Source organism: Prionailurus viverrinus, chromosome B2 (genome assembly GCF_022837055.1).
Source record: "Prionailurus viverrinus isolate Anna chromosome B2, UM_Priviv_1.0, whole genome shotgun sequence".
NCBI lineage: Eukaryota > Metazoa > Chordata > Mammalia > Carnivora > Felidae > Prionailurus > Prionailurus viverrinus.
In genome coordinates, this window is record NC_062565.1 from 117,182,667 (window position 1) to 117,209,775 (window position 27,109).

Genomic DNA, 27,109 nt, shown 5'->3' on the forward strand with positions numbered 1-27,109 from the left:
CATATTTTTTTTCCAGGTAATTAACCTACAGTGTAATACTAGTTTTAGGTATACAAATTAGTGATCCAGTACCTACATAACAATACCCGTTGCTCATCACAAGTGGCCTCCTTAATCCCCATCACCTATTTAACCCATCCCCTCACCCACCTCCCCTCTGGTTCACCATATTTTTTGTCTACAGAATCTGATAATGTATTTATGTATCTATTAAATTGAATACTGACTGTAATACAAATGGTAAATTAAGAAGCACAATTTCAGACTGTCTAGTTAGGCTGTAATTAGTATCTTCTGGGTCCATATTTTCCATAAGATCAGTATCCTGGATATTGAAGCTTATCACTACCACTTTTAGTATGTTTTAGGTATTATCTCTAAAGTAACTAATATTAACTATATTATACACACATGATAGCTTTAGCATTAATTGATAACAATATAAAGTTTTTATCCATGGACATAGTCTAGCTTTACCAACTTAGCTAGGACCCGTTTTTCTCACCTGTAGTATCAGAATAGCTTATGGTCTACTTACTTTACACTAAAATTGTGAAGATCAAATGTGTAGAGGATACTGTTGGTGCCCTGCCTACATGCCTACGTGGAAACCTCATCTCCCATAAGAGGGGCAAAAATGATTGAGAATTTACCCCACGTTCCTCCAATGTGGGAGTACAAAAGTCCACATGCTTATGCTTATGCTTATAATTACTCCAGGCTTTCCATGGAATTAGGCTAAGACTGGGACATCACCTGAAATCATACATCGTTTCCTTTCTTTTCCATGTCCTGCTTTACCCACTCCTTTGCAGGGTTCTTCTAGGAGCACTTCCTTAAATTATCGATCTCTTTGCAAACATAAACCAATATTAATTAATTGAATCATCACCCATTTCAAAGTCTTCTTTTGGAGGTGTCTGGTTGGCTCAGTGGGTTGAGCATCCGACTCTTGATTTTGGCTTGGGTCACGATCCCAGGGTTGTGGGATTGAGCCCCGCATTGGCCTCTGTGCTGAGCGTAGAGTCTGCTTAAGATTCTCTCTCCCTCCCTCTGCTCCTCTCCCCTGCTCATGCTCTCTATTACTATATATATATATATACATATATATATGTGTGTGTGTGTATATATATATATACGTATATATACATATATATGTGTGTGTGTGTGTGTATATATATATATACATATGTGTGTATATGTATATATACATACATATATGTGTGTGTGTATATATATACATATATATACATATATATGTGTGTGTGTATATATGTGTGTATATATATATGTGTGTATATATATATGTGTGTGTGTGTATATATATATATATATATATATATATATGGCACCTATGTGGCTATATGAGCCACATGAGCATCACTGAGCACCTATGTGGCTCAGTTGGTTAAGCGTCTGATTCATGGTTTTGGCTCAGGTCATGATCTCATAGTTCATGAGCTTGAGCCCCATGTAGGCCTCTGGGCTGACAGTGGAGCCTGAATTGTCTCTCTCCTTCTCTCTCTCTGCCCCTCCCCTGCTCATGCTCACTCTCTCTCTCTCAAAAATAAATAAACTTAAAATTTTTTCAAATTAAAAAATAATAACAATTAAAAAATAAAAGTTTTCTTTTATATAACCAGGAATGGTTGTGTTAATAATGGAAATAAGCAGATAACTAAATAATTAAATTTTATAAATTCCGATGAAGTTTCTACAAGGTTGCAAAATATATTTCCCAATAATTCTATATATGGAAAATCTAAACAGAGTATCCACTACTTTATATATGTATATATACATATATATATATATATATATATATATATATATATATGACAATGCATTCACAATTTCTGTGCCAATAGAAATTGATAATTAAAGAATTCAAAGCAATACAAAATCCAAAAATATTTCTATTTGTTTTAGAGATGTGTACAACTTTTGACTATATATATTTGTAATGTCCAAATATGAATATTTGGTATTCATGGTTAGGGTAATATTCATTTCATGCCCTTGTAAATATGAGTAGGATGACGACTGGAAGCATCCATGGACACAAAGGGTATTATCTGCAGTAATTTATGAAAAAAAAATGTTCCGTAGTATACTACATTTATAAATTGAAGTTACCACTATCTATGAAAGAAAGCATGTATATAGAAAAGACAGGAAGGGTGCCCTGAAATGACAATTACTGTCTTAAGGCAAAGTGATTATAGAAAATTTACTTTTTTAATATCCATTAATGTTTAATCAATAGGAGTTGACAGTTCATATAGTATATAGACGAACAGGTCGTACACTATCAAAAGCGAATGGCTTGAATTGTTTTTGCAGTCTCAAATGTTGTTACAGCTTTTCATTCATCATCTCTAACATAAATGATAAAGTTATATTTCCCTGAAAAATTGCTTTTATTCAGCTAAATTAAACCAAAGGTCTTGGTTAAATTTTTATTGTAACTTTCCAAATAAATTTGTTCCACTTCTGAGAGCTTCTTAAATCATCTGAATCACCTTACGACCTGCCTAAGTTCATCAGCTCGGGTCTAAAATTGCTTACATGTCTTGAATGCTCCTGTAATGTAGAAACCCCTCCCCATGTTTTATCTTTGGTACTTTTGTAATAAACTCTTTGAGCATTTAATCAATCTCAACCTGGTTAGAGTAGAATTCTTACACCTGCAAATGTTAAGAAATCATTTAAGTGGACGCACTTAAATGGTACTTTTATGGAGTGTTTATAATCTTACATTGGAAATAAAATAGCAATTAAAACTACAAATGTATAAAAGCCTACTTATAGATAACTTTTGTTTGTTTGTTTTGCCTTTTCTAACCAGCAGAAGATAAATTAACACTCACAATCAACTGTGCAAATTTCCACACTCCCAAGCTACTGAAGATAGTTCTGGATTATCTGCCTAATGTTCATAACGTTTGGCTTCAACCTCCTCCTGTCTCCCAACTTCCTCCCATGCTTGTCTCTGGAACAAAAACTCTGGGTGTTGATTATATTTAGCTGATGAGATACACACACACACACACACACACACACACACACACACACACAGTCCAAACCGGGAGACTTTTAGGAAAGATAGGAAGTGCTTTAATAATTAAATCAGGACCAACAGTTATGTGTTACCCTTACTGGGTAACCCAGAGCATATGATCTTACTAGCATCTTAATTGAATGGATGTATGAATGGGTGGACTAGTCAATGAAGTGATTTCATTTGGTTTCATCCAGTTGGATTTTCTTTCTAATTTCTGAAATTAATGTTATATATTTTGTCTGCATAACATTAACATGCTTCCTTGGGTATATAATGAAAATTCCATCTTGAGGAAGATGTGATAAAAAGACCAGTAAAATTAAATACAAAATCCAGTTTATTGTCACTTAACTTACTTCTTTTTGCTCATAAATAAAATGAGTTGAATTATTTGGTCATTTTGATTTTAAATACATGAGTCTAGGAAAGTTCAGGTGTCAATATTTCTAATTTAAAAAAAAGACTTCAAAACAATATTTATAATCTACATTAATGGTTGGCAAACTCACCCACAAAATTTGGCCCATCGCCTAATTCTGTTTGGCACTATAAGCTAAGAATGTTGTTATAGGCAAACATTTACAATTAATATGAAGATAGGAAGTACTAAATTTGAGCCCTAGTCAGGTAAATTTGATACCTTAACAAGAGCTTCCTTTTTCTCATTGGTAGATTGATTTTACATTAATATATTATTATTACAAAATAATTTATACTCTATTATTATGATGATTTTGTTTTGAATTCCATCAACCCCCCCCCCAAAAAAAAAAGTTTGCAAATGTATTTCTCTCACTGAATGATTTTGATTTTCTATTTTGATTTGTAAAAGCCTAAACTATGTACTATCTGGTTATTTACAGGAAAAGTTTGCTGGCTCCTCATCTATTGACTTGTGGTATCAGTTTTGTTCAACCAGAGACAGGACTTACTATTAATCTCTTCTGCTTTCTCACTATTTAAATCCAGGTGTGCCCCTGGCTATACTGGCAGCCCCAGCAGCCCTGGAGGTTCCTGCCAAGAATGTGAGTGTGACCCCTATGGCTCGCTGCCTGTCCCCTGTGACCCTATCACGGGGCTCTGCACGTGCCGACCTGGAGCCACAGGGCGGAAGTGTGACGGCTGCAAGCACTGGCATGCACGCGAGAGCACGGAGTGCGTGTGTACGTATACTAACTCCGCCGTTAGTTCTGGGGGCCTTGGTTCCATTTCTGTCTCCTTTCCAATGAGAAAGACTGACCCTTTTTTCTTTCTTTCTCTGCAGTACCTAATGCTATTCTTCATTCTTTCTGACGCTATCTGCCTTATGCTGTTTGCCTGCTGTTTTTGTCTGTATCCCACTGAGCCAAGAGAGGTGAGAAAATCCTCAGCAGGCTCTAGTCAGTTACCGGAAGACGTACAACAAAGCTGTTGGAGGCGTAATTTATTTTATTTTGTCCATCCCAGAGTTTGCAGTTTTACATAGGGTTGGCTTAGCCTTTGTGACAGATATGGGTTCATTCCATTTTTCAGAATCCTCCTGGATTTGTAATAGGCTGGACAGACACATTAGGCCTTGAATTACTACTGACTTTTCTTTCCTAGCTTGCAGAGAAATCCATGGGCATACTGCTTCAAAACTTTCTCTTGAACTGCAGATCCTGGAAGCAATGACAGTGAATGTTCACTCATAGGTATAATAAATGGAGAGCAGTTTGCTCTTTTTTTTTTTTATAACTGCTACTGGATTCAGCAATGCCATACAGAAAGTACACTGAATATCAGTGTTAAATATAATAGGTGATACAAGTTATAATCTAAAATTAGGTTATTTATAAATTTAGGGAGGGGCTATTATACAATTCTTTGCCTTGAGGGCATTTACATTAGTGGTCTCAATTATTTTTTAAAAAATAGAAATGTGTGGGGCGCCTGGGTGGCTCAGTCGGTTGGGTGTCCGACTTCGGCTCAGGTCATGATTCATGAGTTCAAGCCCCGCGTCAGGCTCTGTGCTGCCAGCTCAGAGCCTGGAGCCTGCTTCAGATTCTGTGTCTCCCTCTCTCTGCTCCTCCCCTGCTCACATGCTGTCTCTCTCTCTCAAAAATAAAGATTTAAAAAAATTAAAAAAAAATAGAAATGTAAAATTTTGGAGTAGCTTTTGTTTCAATACTTACCTATTTTAGTGTATTTATGCATGCCAGTATTTCTGGTTTTAACATCTTATGTGTGTCTAAATCTTAATAGCGTTTTAATTAGAATTTGTGTTCATGCTCCAGTTTTATGAGAGTTATCTTAAAAGCTAAGGCTGGCTAGCATGTATGTATGAATGTATGTTTTTGAAGTATAATTAACATACAATGTTATATTGGTTTCAAGTGAACAACATATTGATTCAACAATTCTGTACATTTCTCAATGGTTACCATAAGTGTAGTCACCATCTGTCACCAAATGACGTTGTTACAATATTATTAACTATATTCCCTATGCTATACTTTTCATCCCCATGACTTATTTATTTTATAACTAGAAATGTGTACCTCTTAATCCCCTTAATCTATTTCATACATCCTCCTATGACCTTTCTTCCAATTATCAGTTTATTCTCTGTATTTAAGAGTCTGGTTTTTTGCTACATTTTTTTAGATTACACTTATAAGTGAAATCTTACAATATTTGTCTTTCTCTATCTGACATATTTCATTTAGTCCAGTACCCTCTAGTTCCATGCATAATGTCACAAATGGCAAGATTTCATTCTTCTTTATGGCTGAGTAGTGTTCCTCTGTGTATATATACCACACCTTCTTTACACATTTATCTATCGATGGATACGGAGGTGCATATATCTTTTTGAATCATTTTCTTTGGCCAAAACCCAGTAGTAGAATTACTAGATCATATGGTATCTCTATTTTTAACTTTTTGAGGAACCTCCATACTGTTTTCCACAGTGACTACGATTTACATTCCCACCAACAGTGAACAATGATTCCTCTGCATCCTCCCCAACGCTTGTTATTTTTGTCTTTTTGATTCTAGCCATTCTGACAGGTGTAAGGTGATAGATATCTCATCATGGTTTTGATTTGAATTTCCCTGGTGATTAGTATGTTGAGCATCCTTTCATGTGTCTGTTCGCCATCTGTAGGTTTTCTTTGGGAAAATGTCTGCTCAGGTCCTCTGTCGATTTTTAATTGGATTATTTGGTTTTTTACTGTTGAGTTGTAGAAGTTTTTTGTATATTTTGGATATTAGATCCTTAACAGATATATCAATTGCAAATATATTCTTCTATTCAGCAGGTTGTCTTTTAGTTTGGTTAGTTGGTTCCTTTGATGTGCAAAAGCTTTTATTTTGGTGTAATCCCAACAGTTTATTTTTGCTTTTGTTTCCCTTGCCTGAAAAAACATATCTAGAAAAATGTTGCTAAGGCCAATGTCAAAGAAGTAATGCCTATGTCTTCCCCAAGAATTTTTACGGTTTCAGATCTCACATATAGGTCTTTAATCCATTTTGAGTTCATTTTTCTGTATGATACAAGAAAGTGGTTCAGTTTTATTATTTTGCTTGCAGCTGTCCAGTTTTACCAACACCATTTGTTGAATATACTATCTTCTCCCCATCGTGTAGCTTTGCCTCCTTTGTTGTTGATTAATTCACTATATAAGCCTGGCATTTTCTTTGGATACTTTATTCTGTTCCATTGATCTATGTGTCTGTTGTATCAGACAATACTGTTTTGATTACTACAGCTTTGTGGTATATTCTGAAATCTAAAATTGTGATTCTTCTAGTTTTGTTCTTCCTTCTAAAGATTGCTTGGTATATTTGAAGTCTTTTATGGTTTCATGAAGATTTTAGTATAATTTGTTCTATTTCTATGAAAAATGCTATTGGTATTTTGATATGGATTTTATCAAATCTGATTGTTTTGGGTAGTACAGACATTTTAACAATATTAATTTTTCCAATCCATGAGCATGCGGTGTCTTTCAATTTGTTTGTGTCCTCTTAAATTTCTTTCATCAATGTTTTACAGTTTTTAGAGTACAGGTCTTTCACCTCCTCAAGTTTATTCCCATATATTTTATTATTTTTGCTGAAATTGTAAATGAGATTGATTTCTTTCTTACTTTCTCTTTGTATTACTTCATTATTAGTGCATAGAAACCTAACAGATTTCTATATGTTAATTTTGTACCCTGCAACTTTACTGAGTTCATTTGTCAGTACTAACAGTTTTTTGGTGGAGCCTTTAGAGTTTTCTATGCATAGTATCATGTCATCTGCAAATAGTGACATTTTTACTTCCTTCTTACCAATGGCTGCCTTTTGTCTTTTTCTTGTCTGATTGCTATAGCTAGGACTTCCAACACTATGTTGAATGAAAGTGGTGTGTGTGGACATCCTTGTTTATTCCTGATATTAAGGGAAAGCTCTCAGTTTTCACCACTGAGTATGAATAACTGTTGGTTTTTCATATATAGCTTTTATTATGTTGAGGAATATTCTCACTAAATGTACTTTGTTGAGAGTTTTCATTATGAATGGATATTGTATTTTGTCAAATGGTTTTTCTGCATATATTGGAATGATCATGTTTTTTCCCTTTATTTTGTAGTGTGATGTATTATACTGATTTTTAAATAATTTTTAATGTTTGTTTATTTATTTATTTGTGGGGGAGGAGGGACAGAGGGAGAGGGAGAGTATCCCAAGCAGGCTCCCTGATGTCAGCACCCAGCCCAACATGGGGCTTGATCTCGCAAACCATGATATCAGGACCTGAGCCAAAATCAAGAGTTAAATGCTTAACCAACTGAGCCACCCAGGTGCCCCTATACTGATTGATTTTTGAATATTGCATCCCTGGAATAAATCCCACTTGATTCTGGTGAATTACTTTTTTTATTAAAAATTTTTTTAATGTTTATTTATTTTTGAGAGAGACAGAGACAATGTGACCAGGGGAGGGGCAGAGAGAAAGGGAGACAGAATCCAGAACAGGCTCCAGGCTCTGAGCTGTCAGCACAGAGCCCGACATGGGGCTGGAACCCACAAACTGTGAGATCATGACCTGAGCCTTAGTCAGATGCTCAACCTACTGAGCCACCCAGGCGCCCCATCTGGTGAATTATTTTTTAATGTGTTGTTGATTTCAGTTTGCTAATATTTTGTTGAGAATTTTTGCATCTGTTATCATCAGAGATATTGACCTGTTTTTCTCTTTTCCTTGTAGTACCTTTGTCTGGTTTTGATATCAAGTTAATTTAAAACTGACCTCATAGAATAAATATGGAAGTTTTTCTTTCTCTTCTATTTTTTGGAATAGTGTGAGGAGAATAGGTATTAATTCTTCTCTAAATGTTTGGTAGAATTCATCTGTGAAGCCATCTGGTCTTGGATTTTTGTTTTGGGGGGAGTTTTTTATTACCGATTCAATTTCATTACTTGGAATTGGTCTGTTCAAATTTCCTATATCTTCCTGATTTAGTTTTGGAAGATTATAGGTTCCTAGGAATGTATCCATTTATTCTACATTGTCTCAATTTGTTGACATATACTTTTTCATAATATTCTCCTATAATTTCTCTGGAGTCAGTTGTTATTTATCCTCCTTCATTTCTGATTTTATTTATTTGAATCCTTTTTCTTTTCTTGATGAATCTGGCTAAAGATTTATCAGTTTTGTTTATCTTTTCAAAGAACAAGCTCCTAATTGGTTTGGTCATTTCTATTGTTGTTTTTAGTCTCTACTTCGTTTATTTCTGTTTTAATCTTTATTATTTCCTTTCTTCTACTAGCTCTGGGTTTTGTTTTTTTCTTCTTTTTCTAGCTCTTTTCAGTATAAGGTTATGTTGTTAATTTAAGATTTTTCTTGTTTCCTGAGGTAGGCCTGTATTGCTATAAACTTCCTTCTTAGAACTTTTTTTTGCTGCATTCCAAGGATTTTTTACCATGTGTTTTGTTTTTATGTGTTTTCATCTATTTTTTTATTTCTTCTTTGATTTCCTGGTTAACCAATTCATCATTTAGTCTCCATGTATTAATGCTGGCTTTTAAAATATGCCAAAAAAAGGTAAAGACTGGGTATGTTTGGGGACATAGGTTCTTAAATTGTTTCTTCAATGCATTTCAATCATGAAATTGTATTAAATTTAAAATAAAAATAAATTTCAAGGTTGAAGGGAGGGAAAGATAAAGTGTAACATATAATATACATACACATTATCATATTCAGTTATTGATCATATATGTATATACTCTTTTCAAGTATAATAACATATTTTAATGATAATTGGAGTGGACCTCTAATGTAATTGCATTACTTTCAATATTGTTTTCAAATTAGATTATTAACATTGATATATTTAACTAGATACTATATAGATGTTCCAAATATAAACTCTAATGTAAACAGTCCTTGAATTTTAAATTATGAATTTTCTTTTATTTCAGAAAAATTTTTAACTTATTTATGTTGAGAGAGAGGGAAAGTGTGCATGCACACACAAGCAAGTGGGGGAGGGGCAAAGAGAAAGAAAGAATCCCAAGCGGTCTCTGTGCTGTCAGTGTGGAACCCAACATGAGGCTCCAACCCACAAGCCGTGAGATCATGACCTGAGCTGAAATCAAGAGTCAGACACTTAACTGACTAAGTCACCCACTTATCCCTAAATCGTCTATTTTCTTAATTATCCAGAAGTAAACTTGAAGTATAAAGATCACATTTGATGTTAAGCACAAAAATTGCAATAATACATTAAAGTCTGTAAGAGATAAAATAATGGGATTATTTTCTGAACATTTGTCATTCTGCCCATCAACAACAGTGGCTCTATGTTCTTATTCTGTCGGTGATTAATACTTTATATGCATTTACATAAATTTATAAGAAAATTCAACTCATTTTTTTTCTCTTTCACATTGGTACATTTTAAATCTCCCAGGGTCCCATGTGGTAACAAAAGTGCCAATATGTCAGTTAGAGTTACATTAGCCTTATAATGTTCATTTGCATTATTCTTGTCCCCCAGAGAAATGTATTTCGCATTGCTCTACATGGTATTCAGTTCAATTGCTATGTCCAGGGAATTTTAATATTTTTCTGGAGGATTAATTAATAGTGATGTTTTTCTTGTACCAAAGAAGTGTTAAGTTATGGAGGTTTTTTTTTATGGGTAGACACCTTTTCTTATGTGTTTATAATTATTTTATAAATAAATATTTCTTTTACATTTTTTAAGATATTTATAAGACATATTCTTATTTTATAAATGCTGTGTAGATTTTCCTTATGTTGCTGTTAAATATTAGTGATTTTGATTTCTAGAAATGTTATTCCTTACCCTTTATTAGGTTAACTGTAAGAATTGTTGCATAAAATATATTTAGACTTTTCTTCTTTTCTCATATTTAAAAATTTTTTCCTGTTGTGAAAAAATATATCATGCTTCTATTATGTTGGCCTTTTCCAGGACTCAGTTTCTACTACTAGTTTTGAAATGAGATAATTAATCAAGACACAAATAAGGACATAACTGACTTACCTTCAAATCTCTTTTTAATATCTTTCTATATCCTTAAGCTAAATCAGAACAAGAAACCAAAGAATGATTCACCTGGCATGTTTGATCCGCAGAGCTGTTTATCACATGTGATTACAGTGGAATTTTATAAGGCCTGTGAGTGGGAGTGGATGAAGGTAGCCTGGTTTGGGTAAGAGAATATGGATGTAGTAAGAGAAATGTCTTCTGAGAAAAACCTCTTCTGAGCTTAGAGCCCATTCTGTCTTGATTAAGAAAGGAGATAAAGTGGTGCTTGTTGTTAAGATGGTACTGATTATAAAAAATAACTTGTTTTTCCTATTAGATAATATGCACTCAGGTGAGTCGTGTGCATTAGATAGTTAATTTTTCTCTCTTTGGTTAATTTTCTAGAAAACATAATTTAATTTGGCCCTATTGTGGACTTGTATATTTAAAAAAAAAAATAGACAAAAGCACAATAAATGACCTGGGCATGATTATTGCATTATCTCAAGAGAGCTGCATATTGGTGGAAAGAGTCTATATACTCACTCTAAGGTTAGTTACACAATTAATTTATTTAACAAAGGATATAAAATTGTGCTGTAGAGATTGTGTAACACAGCACATTCAGAAATCATGGACGAGCTTCTCTGGAGCACCTAAATCCCTAAAATAGACTTGTAGCTGCCACAGACAATTGCCAGTGAGCAAGCTAGAATCTTATGGGATCCAAATGGTGAATTTCTTGTAGGACGTAAGCCTTTTATACATGGAATTTCCATTACTGTCATGCGGAATTTAAACAAGTAATCTATGTCCTTAATAGTAAATATTTAGACAGCAGAGTCTCTCATTGTGAGCCAAATTCAACCCACCAACGTAGTCAACCTCACCAATCAGAGTCAGTGCCTGGTCATAGTTAACCAATATATATGCCTTCGGATTCTAGGTGTCCTCCAAAGCCCCCTTCACCACACATGGTTCATCATAATAGTAATTCCTTAAAGGTTCACCTGTATTGGGAGTCTACCATCTGCCAGACGCTATATTAAGCACTATTTGCTTTTATTTTAATTATTGCAGCATCCCTGTATTATGATAACAAAACTGAATTTAGGTGATTTAAGTGATTTTTCCAAGTTTCACAGTGACTTTTCAACAGAGCAATGATTTGAAACTAGGTCTGTCTTGGAAATCTTACTTTCCTCTATGCTGACTACCAATGCAAAACACTGAAAGCAAACATGGGTTTCCCAGTATATTAAACATTAATTAACTCAGTTCTTTATTCATTTACTTCTTGAGCCTAGAGCCGGTGTTACTGCAACAAAGAATAAAGATAAAATGTGCTAACAATGAAAAATTTTAAATATATAGGTACATATATAAATATACATATATGTCAATGTGTACATAGATTTTTTTTCCTGCTAACTGTTGAGACCCTCTTCTCTAAGATTTAAAACATTATGATAGTTATGTGGCAGTTATAATGGATTTTTATTTATCAGAGATTGTCATGTGGAGTCCTATCGTCTATGCAAGTGAAAAACACACTAGCTGCATGCTCAGATAACTTTCAGAACCTTTTTATTTTTTTCTAATAGGAATAATATGGGATGACACTATAGTATGTTCTTCCCTTACCCATGTAGGTGAGTTCTGAATACACATTTTGTTGGACTTTCCAAATCAGGATGGACTTCTTAGTACGTTGGGTTACTACAAATCCAACCTCCTCTTCCATCCCTCACTTACAATTTACATATCATTTTATAAAATGAGAACAACTGCCTGCCTTTCTGAAATTTGAGAATGAGCAAGAAAGATTTAATAGTAAAGTTTTGTACTGTGAATCACAAGACTTGGATTTGTTCACTTCCTATCTTCTACAGAAAATAGTTGTTAGTTCTAGTTGTAGTTAACACAGAACAACTCATGTGATGTTTAAAATAGATTATGAGTCGCATAGTAAAATATATTACTCTTATAGAGAACAGAAATTAAAAAGGAGCTGTTGGCAAGATGTTATTCCATCAAAAATGCCTGAAATAGGATTTTACAAATATGAAATTGATGCTTCCTATGTTTATTCATTACATATGAGATATTAGGAATATAATACCTTTATTATTTGAAATAAATTAAAATGTATTTAAACTATAACATTTAAGATGAGGTTATGCTTGCCGGTTTTGCAAAAGCAATCATAAAGTGTGTTTTTTATCCGCAACCTAAGGTGTAAACCTAGCTAAATGTGATAAGCACACCTTAATTCTGTAAAATATACATCTTTCAGCCACTTGGTGAAAGCTGAGGTCTGAGTTTTCATCCTACATTGACACTGATCTGCAGAGATGATCAAGATTATTTTTTTTTAATATCCAGTTGTCAGTAAGGATCTTATCACAATAATGCAGAGGCCCGTATATTGTCACTACAACACGGCTGCACTCCTGTAATCAGAGATGATTGCTAATGGCAATTATTGCTCCCTGTAAATGAGAGTAGGAAGAAGATAGTGAAATGGGGTGGATCACTGTAAAGAAAATGAGACATTCCCTAATAAAAGATGTTGAGAAAACATCCGTTGACCTCCTGGTGCTGTTTAATGAGTTATGGCTTTGCTTGTGGGACATGTGATCACCCTCCATCCTAGCCCTTTAAATGCCATCCTCTTTCTGCTCCCACTTAATCCCTAGTGGGACTCAAAAGCCAGTATGTATACTGTAGTTTTCTACATCTCTAAGCTGTCGTAGGTTGTTCAAATCAAGAAATCATGGAATCTATAAAAGCAACTTCTGTTCATCCTGTTTGTACTTTATCAGCACCTGTTTTGTTAGTAAAAGATGCTTTGAGACTTTTGTCAACCTTCTTAGCATAGGTCTGGGATTATGAGATTGTAGAACAGCAACTATCACTCTGATTCTAGGTAGTTTTCCCAGTTACTGGTGCTCAGTCTCAGTGGTTTGCAGATCACATTGAGAAAGCTGTGCTATTAATGGGAGGAGTTTTGCTGTTGAACTTTCATATCCAGGATCAGTCTTAATTTTCTGTCAGGCTTTATTTTAAGAATAAACTCCATTTGGTTACAGTTTTCACTGTCCTAGATCCAAGCAGTTCAATGACCTCGAAGAACAATAGAATCATATGATCTTCAAGTTAGAGGAAGTCTTATAAGTAAGATAGTCAGATTGTCTTTTCTGTGGTGTCCCTGTAACAGACCATCTCCTGATGCCAGGAAGTATATGCTGTCATGGTATGGCTCTAGAACGTTTGAATCCTGGCTGGCCACGTACAAGTTGTGTGACATCATTTCTAGATCTTTTCTAAACCTCATTTCATCATCTGTAAAATGGAAACAAAATACTACATGCATATATGTGAAGAACCTACTCACAAGAGGTGCTCAATAAATTCTAAGCATATTGTCATCCTGGTTATTATTTGACCATTTTTTTTCAAAAACATGATGTTTTGTGCAGTTTATCAGTTTCTGATGAAATATTTGGGTTGGCTGATTTCCGGTTGTCTATAATTATCTCTAATTCTAGGCTCTCAAGTCACTGAAAATGCCCTTTATGACCACCTTATACTTTCTCCTTTAAGTTTTCAAATGGCAATATTTATAGACTCATATATGTGATGATTATGACTACTTTTCTCATCTTTTAAATGAGAATATTAATAGTATTTATTTCACAGAATTGCTGTGAACATTAAATAACGGTGGCAAGAAAGAACATATTGCCTGCTATGTAGTGAATATTATATAAATAAAAGTTACTATCCCATATTATTATAGAGCTTGCAAAAAAGTTTCCTCTTTTTTTGGAAAATATACACCATTCTTGAGCCATTTTGAACTTGTGTTCTATATATATATATATATATATATATATATACATATATATATACATGTATATATATATACACACACATATATGTATATATATACGTATATATACATGTATATATACGTATATATATACATATGTATATATATACACACATATACATGTGTATATATATATACATACACATACACATACATATACATATAAATATATATAAATACATATACACACATTTACATATGTACACACATATATATGCACTTCTGTACAGACTTTTTTGAACATATATATAAGTATTAAAAATTAAGTTAAAATTAATATGTAAAAATTTATATATCAAATATATAAATTATATACAATATATAAAATAACTTGGTACATGAACAAATTCATCAGCCTCATCTAAAGCCTACAGAACCTTTTCCTTTATTCAAAGAAATAACAGGCAAAACAACCCCTTCTCAATCAGTTTAAAACCAAATTTTAGAAGATATTATTTCCACATAATAATAAGTTCTAGGTATATGCCATTCTAAAAGTTTCCTCTTGAAGGGGAAAGGGAAAAGAGAGAAATATAAAACCCATATCCTAGGAACTATCAAGGGCCTTGATGTAAAAGAGTTAAATTAAACCATGAGTATAAGTACTCAAATTGTATCTTTTGTTAGCAATGTATATTTATTTATGCATTTATCCCTATTTTATCAGAGCAGGCAATTTATGTCTCTTTACCTAAAATTGGTTAATGGGTTTGGCCTTTTCAAAAATACTCCATGCACTCATTTCAGCTTTAGCTTCTTTGGTGTGGATGTAGTGTGTGAATTTTTTGTGACAGTAAGCCAGTAGTTATTATGCATGGGGGACTCTGGTAGAAATGCAGTATTTTGTACTAATTGCTAGCAGAACGATCTGTAATATCAGCTGTATGATTTGTCCCTTACATGTGCCCAGCTATAACGATCTGAATTTAGTACCGCATTTGTTAATATTAGACACAAATTTATCCTGACACTTTTATAGGCAAAGCCTCAGAAACATTTAGTCATGCAAAATATAATCATAGTCTTGAAATATTTGCTTTTGCTTCCATGCAGTTTAGGCAGGATCTCACATTACAACCTTATCTCTTACTGAATAGAATGGTTTGAAGAGGTTCTTTTGGGGTCCTGATTATAAGATAGGTGTTTAATTTACACTGAGTTGTTACTGCACCCTTATCAAAGAACAATTGTTTACATAACGTGAGTATTCCATGTCTCTATACACTCTTCAAAGCTTCGCTCTCATAGTGAATTAAATGTGGTTTTAATTTGCATCCCACTTTTAGTGTTTGTTGCCAGACATTTCAGACTTTTTGAGGGCAAATAAAAGTAACTTGTGGTATAAGTAAAATATTTTGTGTCAAAATAAAATAGCCAACCATTATGTAAAAGGCACATTTCCGTATGTGTTTATCTTATAACTGCATGAACTAGACATATATAGAAGCTTTGAAAAAATCCCCATGGCTGTCATATCCATAAGTATTTCTGACCCATTTGGACAGATGTTACTATATTACTTGGAGCATACTATAAAACTTCCCTCTCACTTATGGAAATGTGCTCATACTTTGTTCCCCAAAAAGCAAATGCAGAGACCATAATACATGAGATAATAATAGACCTTTGGACACAGAGACATAAAATGGAATGTATGAATCCTTGGAAGAGCAATTAAATACATTTTCATTTCAACAACTGAAGATGAGGAACCAAAACAGATGGGCAGGGGGTAGAATAAATGAGAGAAAAATCAGTATTTATCATGCCTCTTGGCATTCTAGCTCACCAATTTACTCCATAGTGTATTACAGTAAATCAGATCTAGTTCTGCATTCCAGTGCTTGATTTATTCTTGTATGAAGTAAACACTGAGAAAACTCTTCCCTGGAAATTTCTGGAGCCATCAGTGAGGAGCCTCTAGCCACACTATTATCAGTGAATTGACTCAATTTCTTCCTGGAAATAGGTAGGCTATCAATTATAAATACATTAGAGAAAGGGTTAGCAAAGGATTCCTGAAGAACACACTGCCCTAAAAAGCATGGCGAGACATCCTATTGTGAAGTATCTTTCAAGATCATGAAAGTGAAAAAGAGCATATTGCTTGCTTACATCCTGGGAACATCTGCCCAAAATCCATCTTCACTAGAAGTTGCATGGAACTTTCTTACAATGAAGAACTTGGCCTCAATGGGAAAGGAACCTCTGTTACCTTCCTAACTTTTAATGAAATTAATCATCTTTACTAGTATTTGTTTTTAGCCTGTGAATTTCAACTCGTAAGTCCCTGATCTGAATTTGAACTCTAAATCACACTTGACAAAACTTGGGGCAGAGTGCCAGTTGTGTATCGCCGCCACTCCAAAATCCAATAGCTTAAAACAACAACTGTATATATCCTCGGGTTTCTGTAGATTGGCAATTTGGGCTGAGCTCCAGTGGACAGTTCTTTTGTTGTCATGCCAGGGGGGCCTTATTCACACAATGGGGCCACAGTGGAATGGTGGGGCCTGCCTTTCTCTTGCTCACAGCTGCCTCTCTTCCTCAAGAAGGCTCATCTGGGATTATTCATAAGGCTGCGGGGTTCCAAGAATGTGAAAGCAGAAAATGCTGAACCCCTTGAAGCTGTGGCTCAAGAGTCCCACGGTATTCCTCTGACACCCTCTGTGGGTCAGAGTGTGTCATAAATTCAACCCAGATTCAAGGGGAGAGAAATAGACCCTACCTCATACTGGGAGAACAGGAAAGAAGTGGTGACCATTTTTAATCCACTCCAGAATCGAGCATTGCCTTTATCTGGTCTGTAACCCATCTGTGTTGTTCCTTTCTTGATAAGATTTTGTATCTTTTTTTCTTGCCCTTCCCCCAGCCGAATAACTCTTTCCTGGGTCAAAATTGAATTACCTCAAAAGAAAAAGAACCTGAATTATTTTATGCGGGCATAGTAACAACCATCTCCCGACATTCGTGGTCTCTGCCTCTCTAATCACAAGACAGTTTTCTTTTACCATTGTTTTTATTGTGTTCTCCTGTTCCTCACCTGTGTGGCTCTCTCATTCCCATCTCATTATCATTTTCTTCCATTTAGACAATTCCTGTTTGACCACTCTGTTTCTTCCTCTCTCCCTCCTTCCCTCCATTTCCCTCTCTTCTTCTAACACTTTGATCTTCTCTAAAATACTTTTTGCTCTTCTTTACAAAGATAGTAGTAAGCAAATATATTTCACTATGTCTGCTATGTGCAAGGCACCATTCCTAAACACTGTGACCAAAGGTGATTGAGGTCCCTTCTCTGGTGTGGAAGAAGCCATAAAGTAATAAGATAGTCATACACGAAATTAGTAAGATACCAAGACAAAGGGAATGCCAGGGTGATTGGGGGAGACAGTAATTTCAGAGTCATCATGGCCTTCCCGTCTGAGGAAGTAACCCTTGAGCACTTGACCTGAACATCCAGGAGCCACATAGGGGAAGATGGAGGGAGAAGTGTCCTAGGCAGAGGAGACAACACGCAAAATGATATCTTGCTTCTTTAGACTAAGCATCCCTGAAGCTTATCATCTCAAACAGTGGTTCTAACCCTGGCTGCATGATAGGATCATCTGTAATCTCTTAAAAATCCTGATTCCTAGGCCTTACCCCAGACCTAAGAAATCAGATGCTCTGACGTTGGAGGTGAGAAGAACGTGGATATCTGCATTTTATAAATCCCCACATGGCTCTAATGTGCAGCCAAAATGGAGACCAACCAGCCAGCAGCACTGTTTTTCAAACACTAACATGTATAGATCACATGGGAATCCTTTCTAAAATGCAGATTCTGATCCACTGGATCTAGAGTGGCCCAAGATTGTGCATGTCCAATAAACTCCCAGGTGACATCACTGCTGCCAGTCTGGTTACCACTAGACCAGAAGTATCAGTATTTACCTGAGAGCTTGTTAGGAAAGCACATTCTTGGTCAGAGAATCAGAAGCCAGAACATTCTTCAGATGATTTTGAGACCCACTAACATTTGAGAATCAGACTGTGTCTTGATGTTTAGGCATAGCCAGTTCGGCACCTAATTATGTTGCAGGTTGTGTTTTCTGTGAGTGTTTCACGTAGACAAGCATGTTAAAGCTTCTCCAGGACTTGCATTGAACTGGGAGCGGGAAGGTGCGATGCTGTGTTCTTTACACTGAGTTTCCATGCAGAGCAAGTTCCCTTTCATTCTGGTTAGCAGAAGAGGAAGAGAACACAGCTCTAGTCCCACACTTCGGCTCCTGCGTCCAAAGCCTCTTTGTTCACTCCGCTGGAGAAGCTCCTGCAGGTGCAGCTGTACAGTTGCAGGTATCACCTGTAAGGAGCTGATTTATTAAAAGCCCTGCTGGGGCAGTTTAATCCCTGTGAGGGGATATTGTAACTCACCTCTAACTGCTGTCCTATCAAAAAATCACCCTCTGTACTAGTTCTCTTTAGTTACAAGCTTCAGTTAATAGTTTTCTCTCCATTAGGCAGCTCAGGGGAGTGCTGTGAAGAGACCTAATTGAATTCTTGCCAATTTGGGGCATGATCCAAACCTGCTCCAGGCTCCATGTTATGTATTTACCTCTCTTCTAATATGCATAGTTTTGATACCTCCTTCTGTTTTATATATGCTGGATATTATAACCATATCCATAAATGCATATCATCAACACGGTAGGACATGCTCCTTGGCATGGAGAAGCTGCATCTCACTGCTCTGATGCAAAGGGTAGAGAAAAAAAAATTGAACTGAGAAGTTCGAACTGACTACAGATATATTTAAAATCCTACAAAAGAATTCATGTCTTTTCATTGTAGAAATCCTACTGCTTATGAAACAAATCTAATAATGAAAAGGCAATCCTTTTTTTTCCTCTCTAATGACTCTACCACCAGCCCCCCATCTACTACACCAAATTTGAATAGTCCTCTTTCTAACTGTTGGAAATATTATACATAGAACATTAACACTTTGGGCTGCTTAAGGAATAACATTTTCCTGGCCCTTCTCAATAATTTAGCCACAAGACTGGATGGGGTTAATTAGCAAAGCAGGAATTTGTGAGAGCGCGTGGAATGACGGGTGCTCATGGGCTGAAAGCCTAGAGAGGAGAAGTTGGCAAGTACGTAGGTAAGTAAATAAATCAATACATTATCACGAGCAAAAGACCACAAATTATAAAAAGCAAAGTTCTTTCCCTTTTCTTTTTTCTTTAAAATAATTCTTTTCAGTAGCTGTCAAGCTGAAACGTTGTACAGTTTGGGGATATGCAGTGTACCCGGTACTCAAAGTGTGTAGAGACCCAGTTGCTACAGATACTCCACATGCATTTTTAGACACTGGAGCATGTTTTATTCCCTAGTTCCAGATGTCCTCTAGATTGCTTATGCGGAAATTCTGGAACATTTATAATGTTGTGTTGCACGCCTTACCTCTCGTACTTCTGCAATATGCTTGTTTCCCTCAAAATCCGTTTGCTCCTCCTCTTTGGTTCCTCAGCTTATGTCGCTGTCCATATTTCAGCTTTCTGGGCAACAGGCATGTCTGCTCTTCTGTTGTTCTTTTCGTTTTTTTTTTTTTTTTCAACTGTCATCCATCTGAAAGCGTTAATTATCTAAGATGAGCAGCAGCATCTCTAGCAGAATTATACTTGGGCCATAAAATATTTCATAGCTGAAATCTCTGAACATCTGCCTGGGATACTTAACAGAAGTAAATATTCTGTGTTGTTTCCCTCTCACAGTTTGTGGAGATGAATGCACGGGCCTTCTTCTCGGTGACTTGGCTCGCCTGGAGCAGATGGCCATGAGCGTCAACCTCACTGGCCCGCTGCCTGCCCCATATATGATGCTGTATGGCCTTGAAAATAGGACTCAAGAACTAAAGGTAGGTTGGAGCAGTGACAGCAAGAGCCAGGCAAAATATGACAGAAGCTTCCCAAGGGGCCATCACTGAGAAATTTTTCTTCCCATCGCCACAAATCAAGGAAAGCAGCCAGTGAGGAAATTCAGAGACTTTCTAAAGCAGTACTTTTCAAATTTGAGCACTATAATATACAGATTGCTATAAAGGGAAAGAGGCTTATGTACCCCCAGTGCTTGGCCTAAATCAGCTTTATTATGTTATTTAAATATGTACAAACATAAAATCAGGTATGAATTCCCTATACTCAGAGCTCTATAAAATCAAAACACATTAATCCTTACAAAAGCCTAAAAAAAACAGTAAAATTAAAATTAAAAACATTAATATAAAATAACAGATGATTTTTGCTGAAAGCAAATTGCAACAAGAATCCTGACTACTTCCACACGGGTTCTTTGATCAGTATGTTGCATGTAACTTGTACTATTCCACAATATGAACTACAGAGCCCCTTGCAAGGGGCCCTAAAATGACATTTGGCATCACTTGACAAGTTCAATGATTTATGCGCTCGATCTGCCATATGATCAAACATGCATGCAAAGATAGGTTTTGAGTTCATGTGGTCCTATCCGTCTCTCAGGTGCCCAGCCTGAGTTCCAGAAATGCTTACATTAACATTTAAGTTTCCTGTCAAAGTGAAAGCACAAGATTAAAATTTGGAACTGGAGAGCTAGCAGACCTTTGAAAATACTTCAACAAGAACTAATTTGAGTAACACTAAGCTAAAACCTTGTGGAACCTTGTGGTAGTTGGTGGGATAGGAGGAAACGTTAAGGAAATTAGGGTTTCATCTAATGACAAAATGAAAAGTAACTACTTTATATACTATCAGTCAATGGTCAGGTGTTTTTTGTTTTGTTTTGTTTTGTTTTGTTTTGTTTTGTTTTTGAGAAATTCTGGATGATTTCAGTATTGTTCTTGGTCCCCTGGGGGTTTCATGACTCCTATCCTGTGGTCACTACCCTCAGGAAGCTTACAGTCTATGTACTTAAAACAATAATTAAACAATCAGCACAATCACCATGTGCTTTATAAAAATTTGATTTACAATAGATTACAAAGATTGGAGAAATGGGTAATATTCAGAATAACCAGGGAATGCATTATTAATGAGAGCATCATTTGTGTTGGAACTTGAAGGATAGACACAGTTTTAATAGGCAGAGAAATATTGGCAAGGACTGGAGGAAAAACCTAAGATTTATTCACTAGGCACTGGCAGATATTCTTCTAGGGGAATATATTCTGTAATCTGGATCATGGCCTTTAAGGTAAGCATTATTATTCCTCTTTTCCAGAAGAAGAAACCAATAGTGATGACAGTGAGACTAACTAACACGTACTGATGATTATCTCTGTGCTAAGCAATTAAGTGACTAAAGTCTTACATGAATTATCACACATAAATCTTACAGAAACTCCAAGAAGTAGGAAAGAAATACTGTATCTTTTAGGTTTTTGTTTTGGTTTTGGTTTGTTTGTTTGTTTGTTTTCAGGTAGGGAAACTAAAGCACAGAAAAGTTAGAGACACAAGATCACATAGCTACTAAATGCAGAGCCAGGATTTGAATAGAGGCCACTGTAATTTTAGGGCTGATGAGGATGAAACCACCTTTGTAAAGCTCAGAGAGAGAAAACGACTTGGCTGGAAGGGCCCAGCCTGCCAGTGATGTGGCCCTCCTGGCCCTGGGCTCATACATGCTCTTGTCATGGAGGCTAAGAGAGCAGGTGAGCAGAGGCGGAGCTGGGAATTCACAAGGCCTGTCTGTTCGATATCAGAAGGCAGCATGCTAGTAAAACATAAAGCTAGAAACTGGAGTGGAGCAGGGTGATATGAAGGACAACCTTGAAAGCTAGTCAGCGGAATCTGAGTTTACCTTGTAGGCCTGGCATTCAGGAATGTAAAGAGTTTTATAAGGAAGATGCTGGTCATTTATTTTCCTTATTCCCCCTTATCCATGGTTTCAGTTACCCACAGTCAACCATGGTTCACAAGCAGATGAGACTCCTTCTGACTTCTCACCAGGTCAGTAAGTAGCCTAATGCTCCATGACAGTGCCTGTGTCATTCACCTCACTTCATCTCATTATGTAGGCATTTTATCATCTCACATCATCACAAGAAGGGTGAGTACAGTCCAGCAAGATATTTTGAGAAAGAGAGAGAGAGAGACTACATTCACATATCTTTAATTACATTATGTCTTTATAACTGTTCTATTTTATTATTGTTGTAAATTTCTTACTATGCCTAATTTATAAATTAAACTTTATCGTAGGTACATAGACATAAGGAAAAAATGGCATATATAGAGTTCCTTATTATCAGCAGTTTCAGGCATCCACTGAGAATCTTTGGATGTGTCCCCTGTGGATGAGGGGGACCTGCTGTACACGGAAGGAATACAAAGAAAGGAAACTAAACTAGGAAAGCCAATACTTCAGTAGGACATAAGCAATTTTTAAAATAATACATAAGCACCAGATAAAGGAGTAAAGGCCCTATGGGAAGAGGTTCCAATCTGTGGCTGTCACCTAAGCCAGGCGACACAGTACTTCCCGAGGGCTGACTGAGTGCTGGTCAACACAACCTTGATTTTCCTTAAAGCCCAGCCTTTCTTGATTCTGTGTTTTTGTTCTTCTTCTACAATTTATTTAATACCCAGATGCTTGGTATCCTATTTCGATATTTTTAGATGGTAATATTTTACCTCTTTGTTCAGTCCCTTTCCTGTGTCACTGCTCTGGTTGCAGCCAGAGACCACAGAGAACAGAGCCTTTATTGACTCATTGCAACTAGGGACACGGAACACCTTGGGGAATTGGGGCATGTCTCAATAAGAGGGTAGTAGAAATGACAGAGTATTTGGGTTTTTGCTCGGTGTTCGGGGGCAGGTTTCAGGAAGCAGGGATTTGGGCTGGGTTAGGAATTGGGGGTAATTGATTCTTCTAATGAATCTTATCTAGAAGGAGGGAAGAACAAAGGAGGCTAATGCTATGTTTTCTTAAGAGGCAGTGGTCACTCAGATTTGACAGCAAATGAATTTTTGGTATTTTTGTGGTCTGCACAAAGACCATGGATTTGTCTGTGTGTAGACATGATTATGGAATGGTCTCGTGTTTTCTTTCATTCATCACTGTCAGAGAGTGACCCTGTCTAACGTTAGTGTTCTGTGAGATTGATTATGTTCAACAGGAGAAGAAAACAGCATTGCTATGAGTGGCAGACCAGGTCTTCCAACATTGAGGCCAGACCAGTTAGTTAGTGCCCGGCCAGGTCCCTCTGTCAAAGGCTCCCGTTCTCTTTCTTTCTTGTAAACAGTGTCTCTGTTTGGTTGAAGTGGGAGCCTGAAACAATCATGCATGGTTCATCTTGACTGTCCCCCTTACTGGCCATGTGGTCTTGTGTAAGTTTTAACTTTCTTGGAGCCATGGTTTGCTCAGACACAAGACAAAATAACATTTACCTCATACAACTGTTGTAGGAATTACGTGAAAAAAAACAAAAACAAAAACAAAAAAGCCTAGCACAGAGTAATATCTCAATACATGACTGCAATTTGTATTACTTGCCAGGATATTCTTCTGTGTAGCACTTTGTAGATATGTGCCCAATTGAAATGGTTTCTTTATCTTTTCTTTGAAGGTGAGAAGGCTAAATACCTCGGATATAAAGGGAAACTGTTCTGTTAAATGTTCAACCCCATGATCACTGCAAAACCATTTACTAAAATGTTTATGGAAATGTTTTTCAGCATTTGCTCTCACCTCAGCGAGCCCCAGAGAGGCTCATTCAATTGGCAGAGGGCAATCTGAACACACTCGTGATGGAAATGAATGAGCTTCTGACCAGGGTAAGTTGGGAAGACCACGAATCTTCTTAAAGCAGATAGACCCTATATGTTAATGAAAATTACATCACATTTCTGAAATGCAAATCTTGTCTCTAATTCCCAATTTGGTGCACGAAGTAAATGTATTTTGATCTGCCACTGCTTCCTCAAAGAAAAACTTAGCGTCAAAGAAGTTTGTGAAACTTGGACAGTGTCAAGGACAAAGGCTAAAAATACCAGAGTGACAGCGTATTTTGAAAACTCAACCCAGTCGCATGTAAAGTCTTTATCAATTCTGAATTCTAACAGCACTGTCTTTGACTATGTAAGGGAAAAGAAAAACAAATGAAAATACTTACAGACGCTTTGATCTCATCACGGGATATTTGCATTTGTATAGAAATAGTCTAAATCAGTATTCCTACACAAAAGAGGAAATCTTTATTGTGAAAATCCAAAGCATTTAAGACCCTTTTAAAAGTTAGAATGTAAAGTCCGTGTTACATTTATCAGACTTTTTAAGGAATTGGGTGTTTTCAACTTTCAAAACCGCAAAAGGGTAAAATTTCTTTTTTGCTGTTAGAGAATAAAGAAAACAACAAAATTTCGCCATCTTGTGGCCAGAAAACTGCATGAACAGAAAACTGACCTGTAATTTAGGCATCCAGTCAGATTATCTAAGCTTTAAATGGCAAAGAATATTGGAGCTAGAAGCTCTTACATATTATCTAGTTCATTTCTTCTTTATTTGTTTAAGAACAGATACCTCACATTGTGACAGTGAAATGAATTACTGATGGCTACATAATTCACTAGACTCAGGAACCTAAGTGGAACCCAGGCTCCAGATTCCCATGGGCCTAGTATGGTGTCCACCACACAAGCATGCTGCAGGGTTTAGGAAAATTTCTGTAGGGAAATCAAATCAGCTTCTGAGCACAGAATGCTAAACAATGGCCTTGATATCACAAATAGCATATTAAACACTTTTTCAGAATCTTGTACCAGCAAGATACAGAATAGGGTTTCTTGCCAGATGTAGTTAGTATTAATTAGATTAATGTACACTTATCTCCTATTAATTTAATAGTTAATACTTTTGTATTTGTTATGTAAATACAAATAAATAAGAAATTTTAAACCAATCACAGCAAAGTAAACTCAATTCAACAAGCACTTCTGAATGTTCGCCCAAGCTGGGTGTTTACAGACGAAAGACACAAATGAAGCTGTCTTTGTCTTCAATGAACTTGAATCTAGTTTGTGTGTGTGTGCATGTGTGTATATGTGTGTGTATACATATGTATTTAAATGTATGGAGAGTAATATGGGACAACTGCATGCAAATATATAATAAAACATTAAATAAAAAGAGGAACAAGAAATGCACCTGAGAAACACATGCAAATGAAATAAGTTAATCTTGTTATGTTAATTAGGGAATATTCCATGGAACAGGGGACACTTCATTTATTCATTCATTTTATCAATACTTATTGGGCATCTACCATGTTCTAGGTACTCTGTCAGAATGACAGACACCGGGGATAGAGGTATCAACAAGCCTGACACAATTATTATCTCAATGATCTGATTACAGCCTAATGATCTAAGCCTGGAAACATAAATATTTTACTAGGAAAGTCATACCTTTATTATGTGTTAGCCTACATCATTTCATCTCTTCAGCAGACTCTCCAATAGTGAATAAAATTTTAAAAATAGACTTTATATGTTAGAAAAGTTTAAGGTTAAAAGCAAAGCTGAGGGGCACCTGGGTGGCTCAGTCACTTAAGCCTCTGACTTCGAGTCAGGTCATGATCTTACCATTTGTGAGTTCGAGCCCCACATCAGGCTCTCTGCTGAGCCCGTTCCAGATCCTGTGTCCTCTTCTCTCTCTCTGCCCCTCCCCTAATCATGCTCTTTTTCTCTCTCTCTCAAAATAAATAAACGTAAAATAAAATCAAAGTTGATTGAAAGTACAGAGTATTACCATATACCCCCAATCCTACACATACATATCCTCCCCCATTATTAACACCCCCCACTCCCAGAGGGGTACATTTGTTACAATAAATGAAGCTACACTGACACATCATTATCACTAAAAGTTCATAGTTGACTTTTGGGTTCCCTCATGGTGTACATTCTATGGGTTTTGACAAATGTTTAATGACCTGTCTCCACCATTATAGGATCATACAGAATAGTTTCACTGCCCTAAAAACACTCTGTGCTCCAACTACTCATGACCCCTCCTCTCAAACCACTGCAAAACTGATCTTTTTACTGTCTCTATAGTTTCGTCTTTTGCAGAGTATCGTATAGTTGGAATCATACAGTATGTAGCCTTTTCACACTGGCTTCTTGCAGTTAGTAGGATCCATTTAAGTTTCCTCCGTCTCTTTTCATGGCTTGATTGCTCATTTCTTTTTTAGTGCTGAATAATATTTTCTATTGTCTGATTGTACCACAGTTTATTTAGCCATTCAACTACTAAAGGACATCTGGGTCGCTTCCAAGTTTTGGCAATACGAATAAAGCTACTATATACATTTGCATACATAAGTTTTCAATACATTTTTGTAAATACCAAGGAGCTGAATTGGTGGATCATATAGTAAAGAGTGTTTCATTTTGTAAGAAATCACCAAACTATCCTCCAAATTGGCGGCACCATTTTGCATCTCACCGGCAATGAAGAAGATTTCCAATTGTTCCACATCCTCCCCAGAATTTGGTGGTGTCAGTGTTTTGAATTTTGGCCATTCTAATAGATATAGAGCTGTATCTCCTTGTTTTAATTTATAGTTCCCTAATGATATATGATGCCAAGCATTTTTTTCATATGTTTATTTGC

General features: G+C 36.0%; 1 protein-coding gene across 3 annotated transcripts in view; it reads left to right on the forward strand.

The window, feature by feature from the left end:
- The window catches only part of LAMA2 (laminin subunit alpha 2), a 614,868-nt gene that overhangs the window by 440,239 nt on the left and 147,520 nt on the right, over positions 1 to 27,109 (forward strand). For all 3 annotated transcript variants that reach the window (XM_047859508.1, XM_047859510.1, XM_047859509.1), the window contains exons 32-34: positions 4,034 to 4,227; positions 20,233 to 20,375; positions 24,172 to 24,270. In XM_047859508.1, the coding sequence (XP_047715464.1) occupies positions 4,034 to 4,227; positions 20,233 to 20,375; positions 24,172 to 24,270 (436 nt within the window). The remainder of the gene's footprint in view (positions 1 to 4,033; positions 4,228 to 20,232; positions 20,376 to 24,171; positions 24,271 to 27,109) is intronic.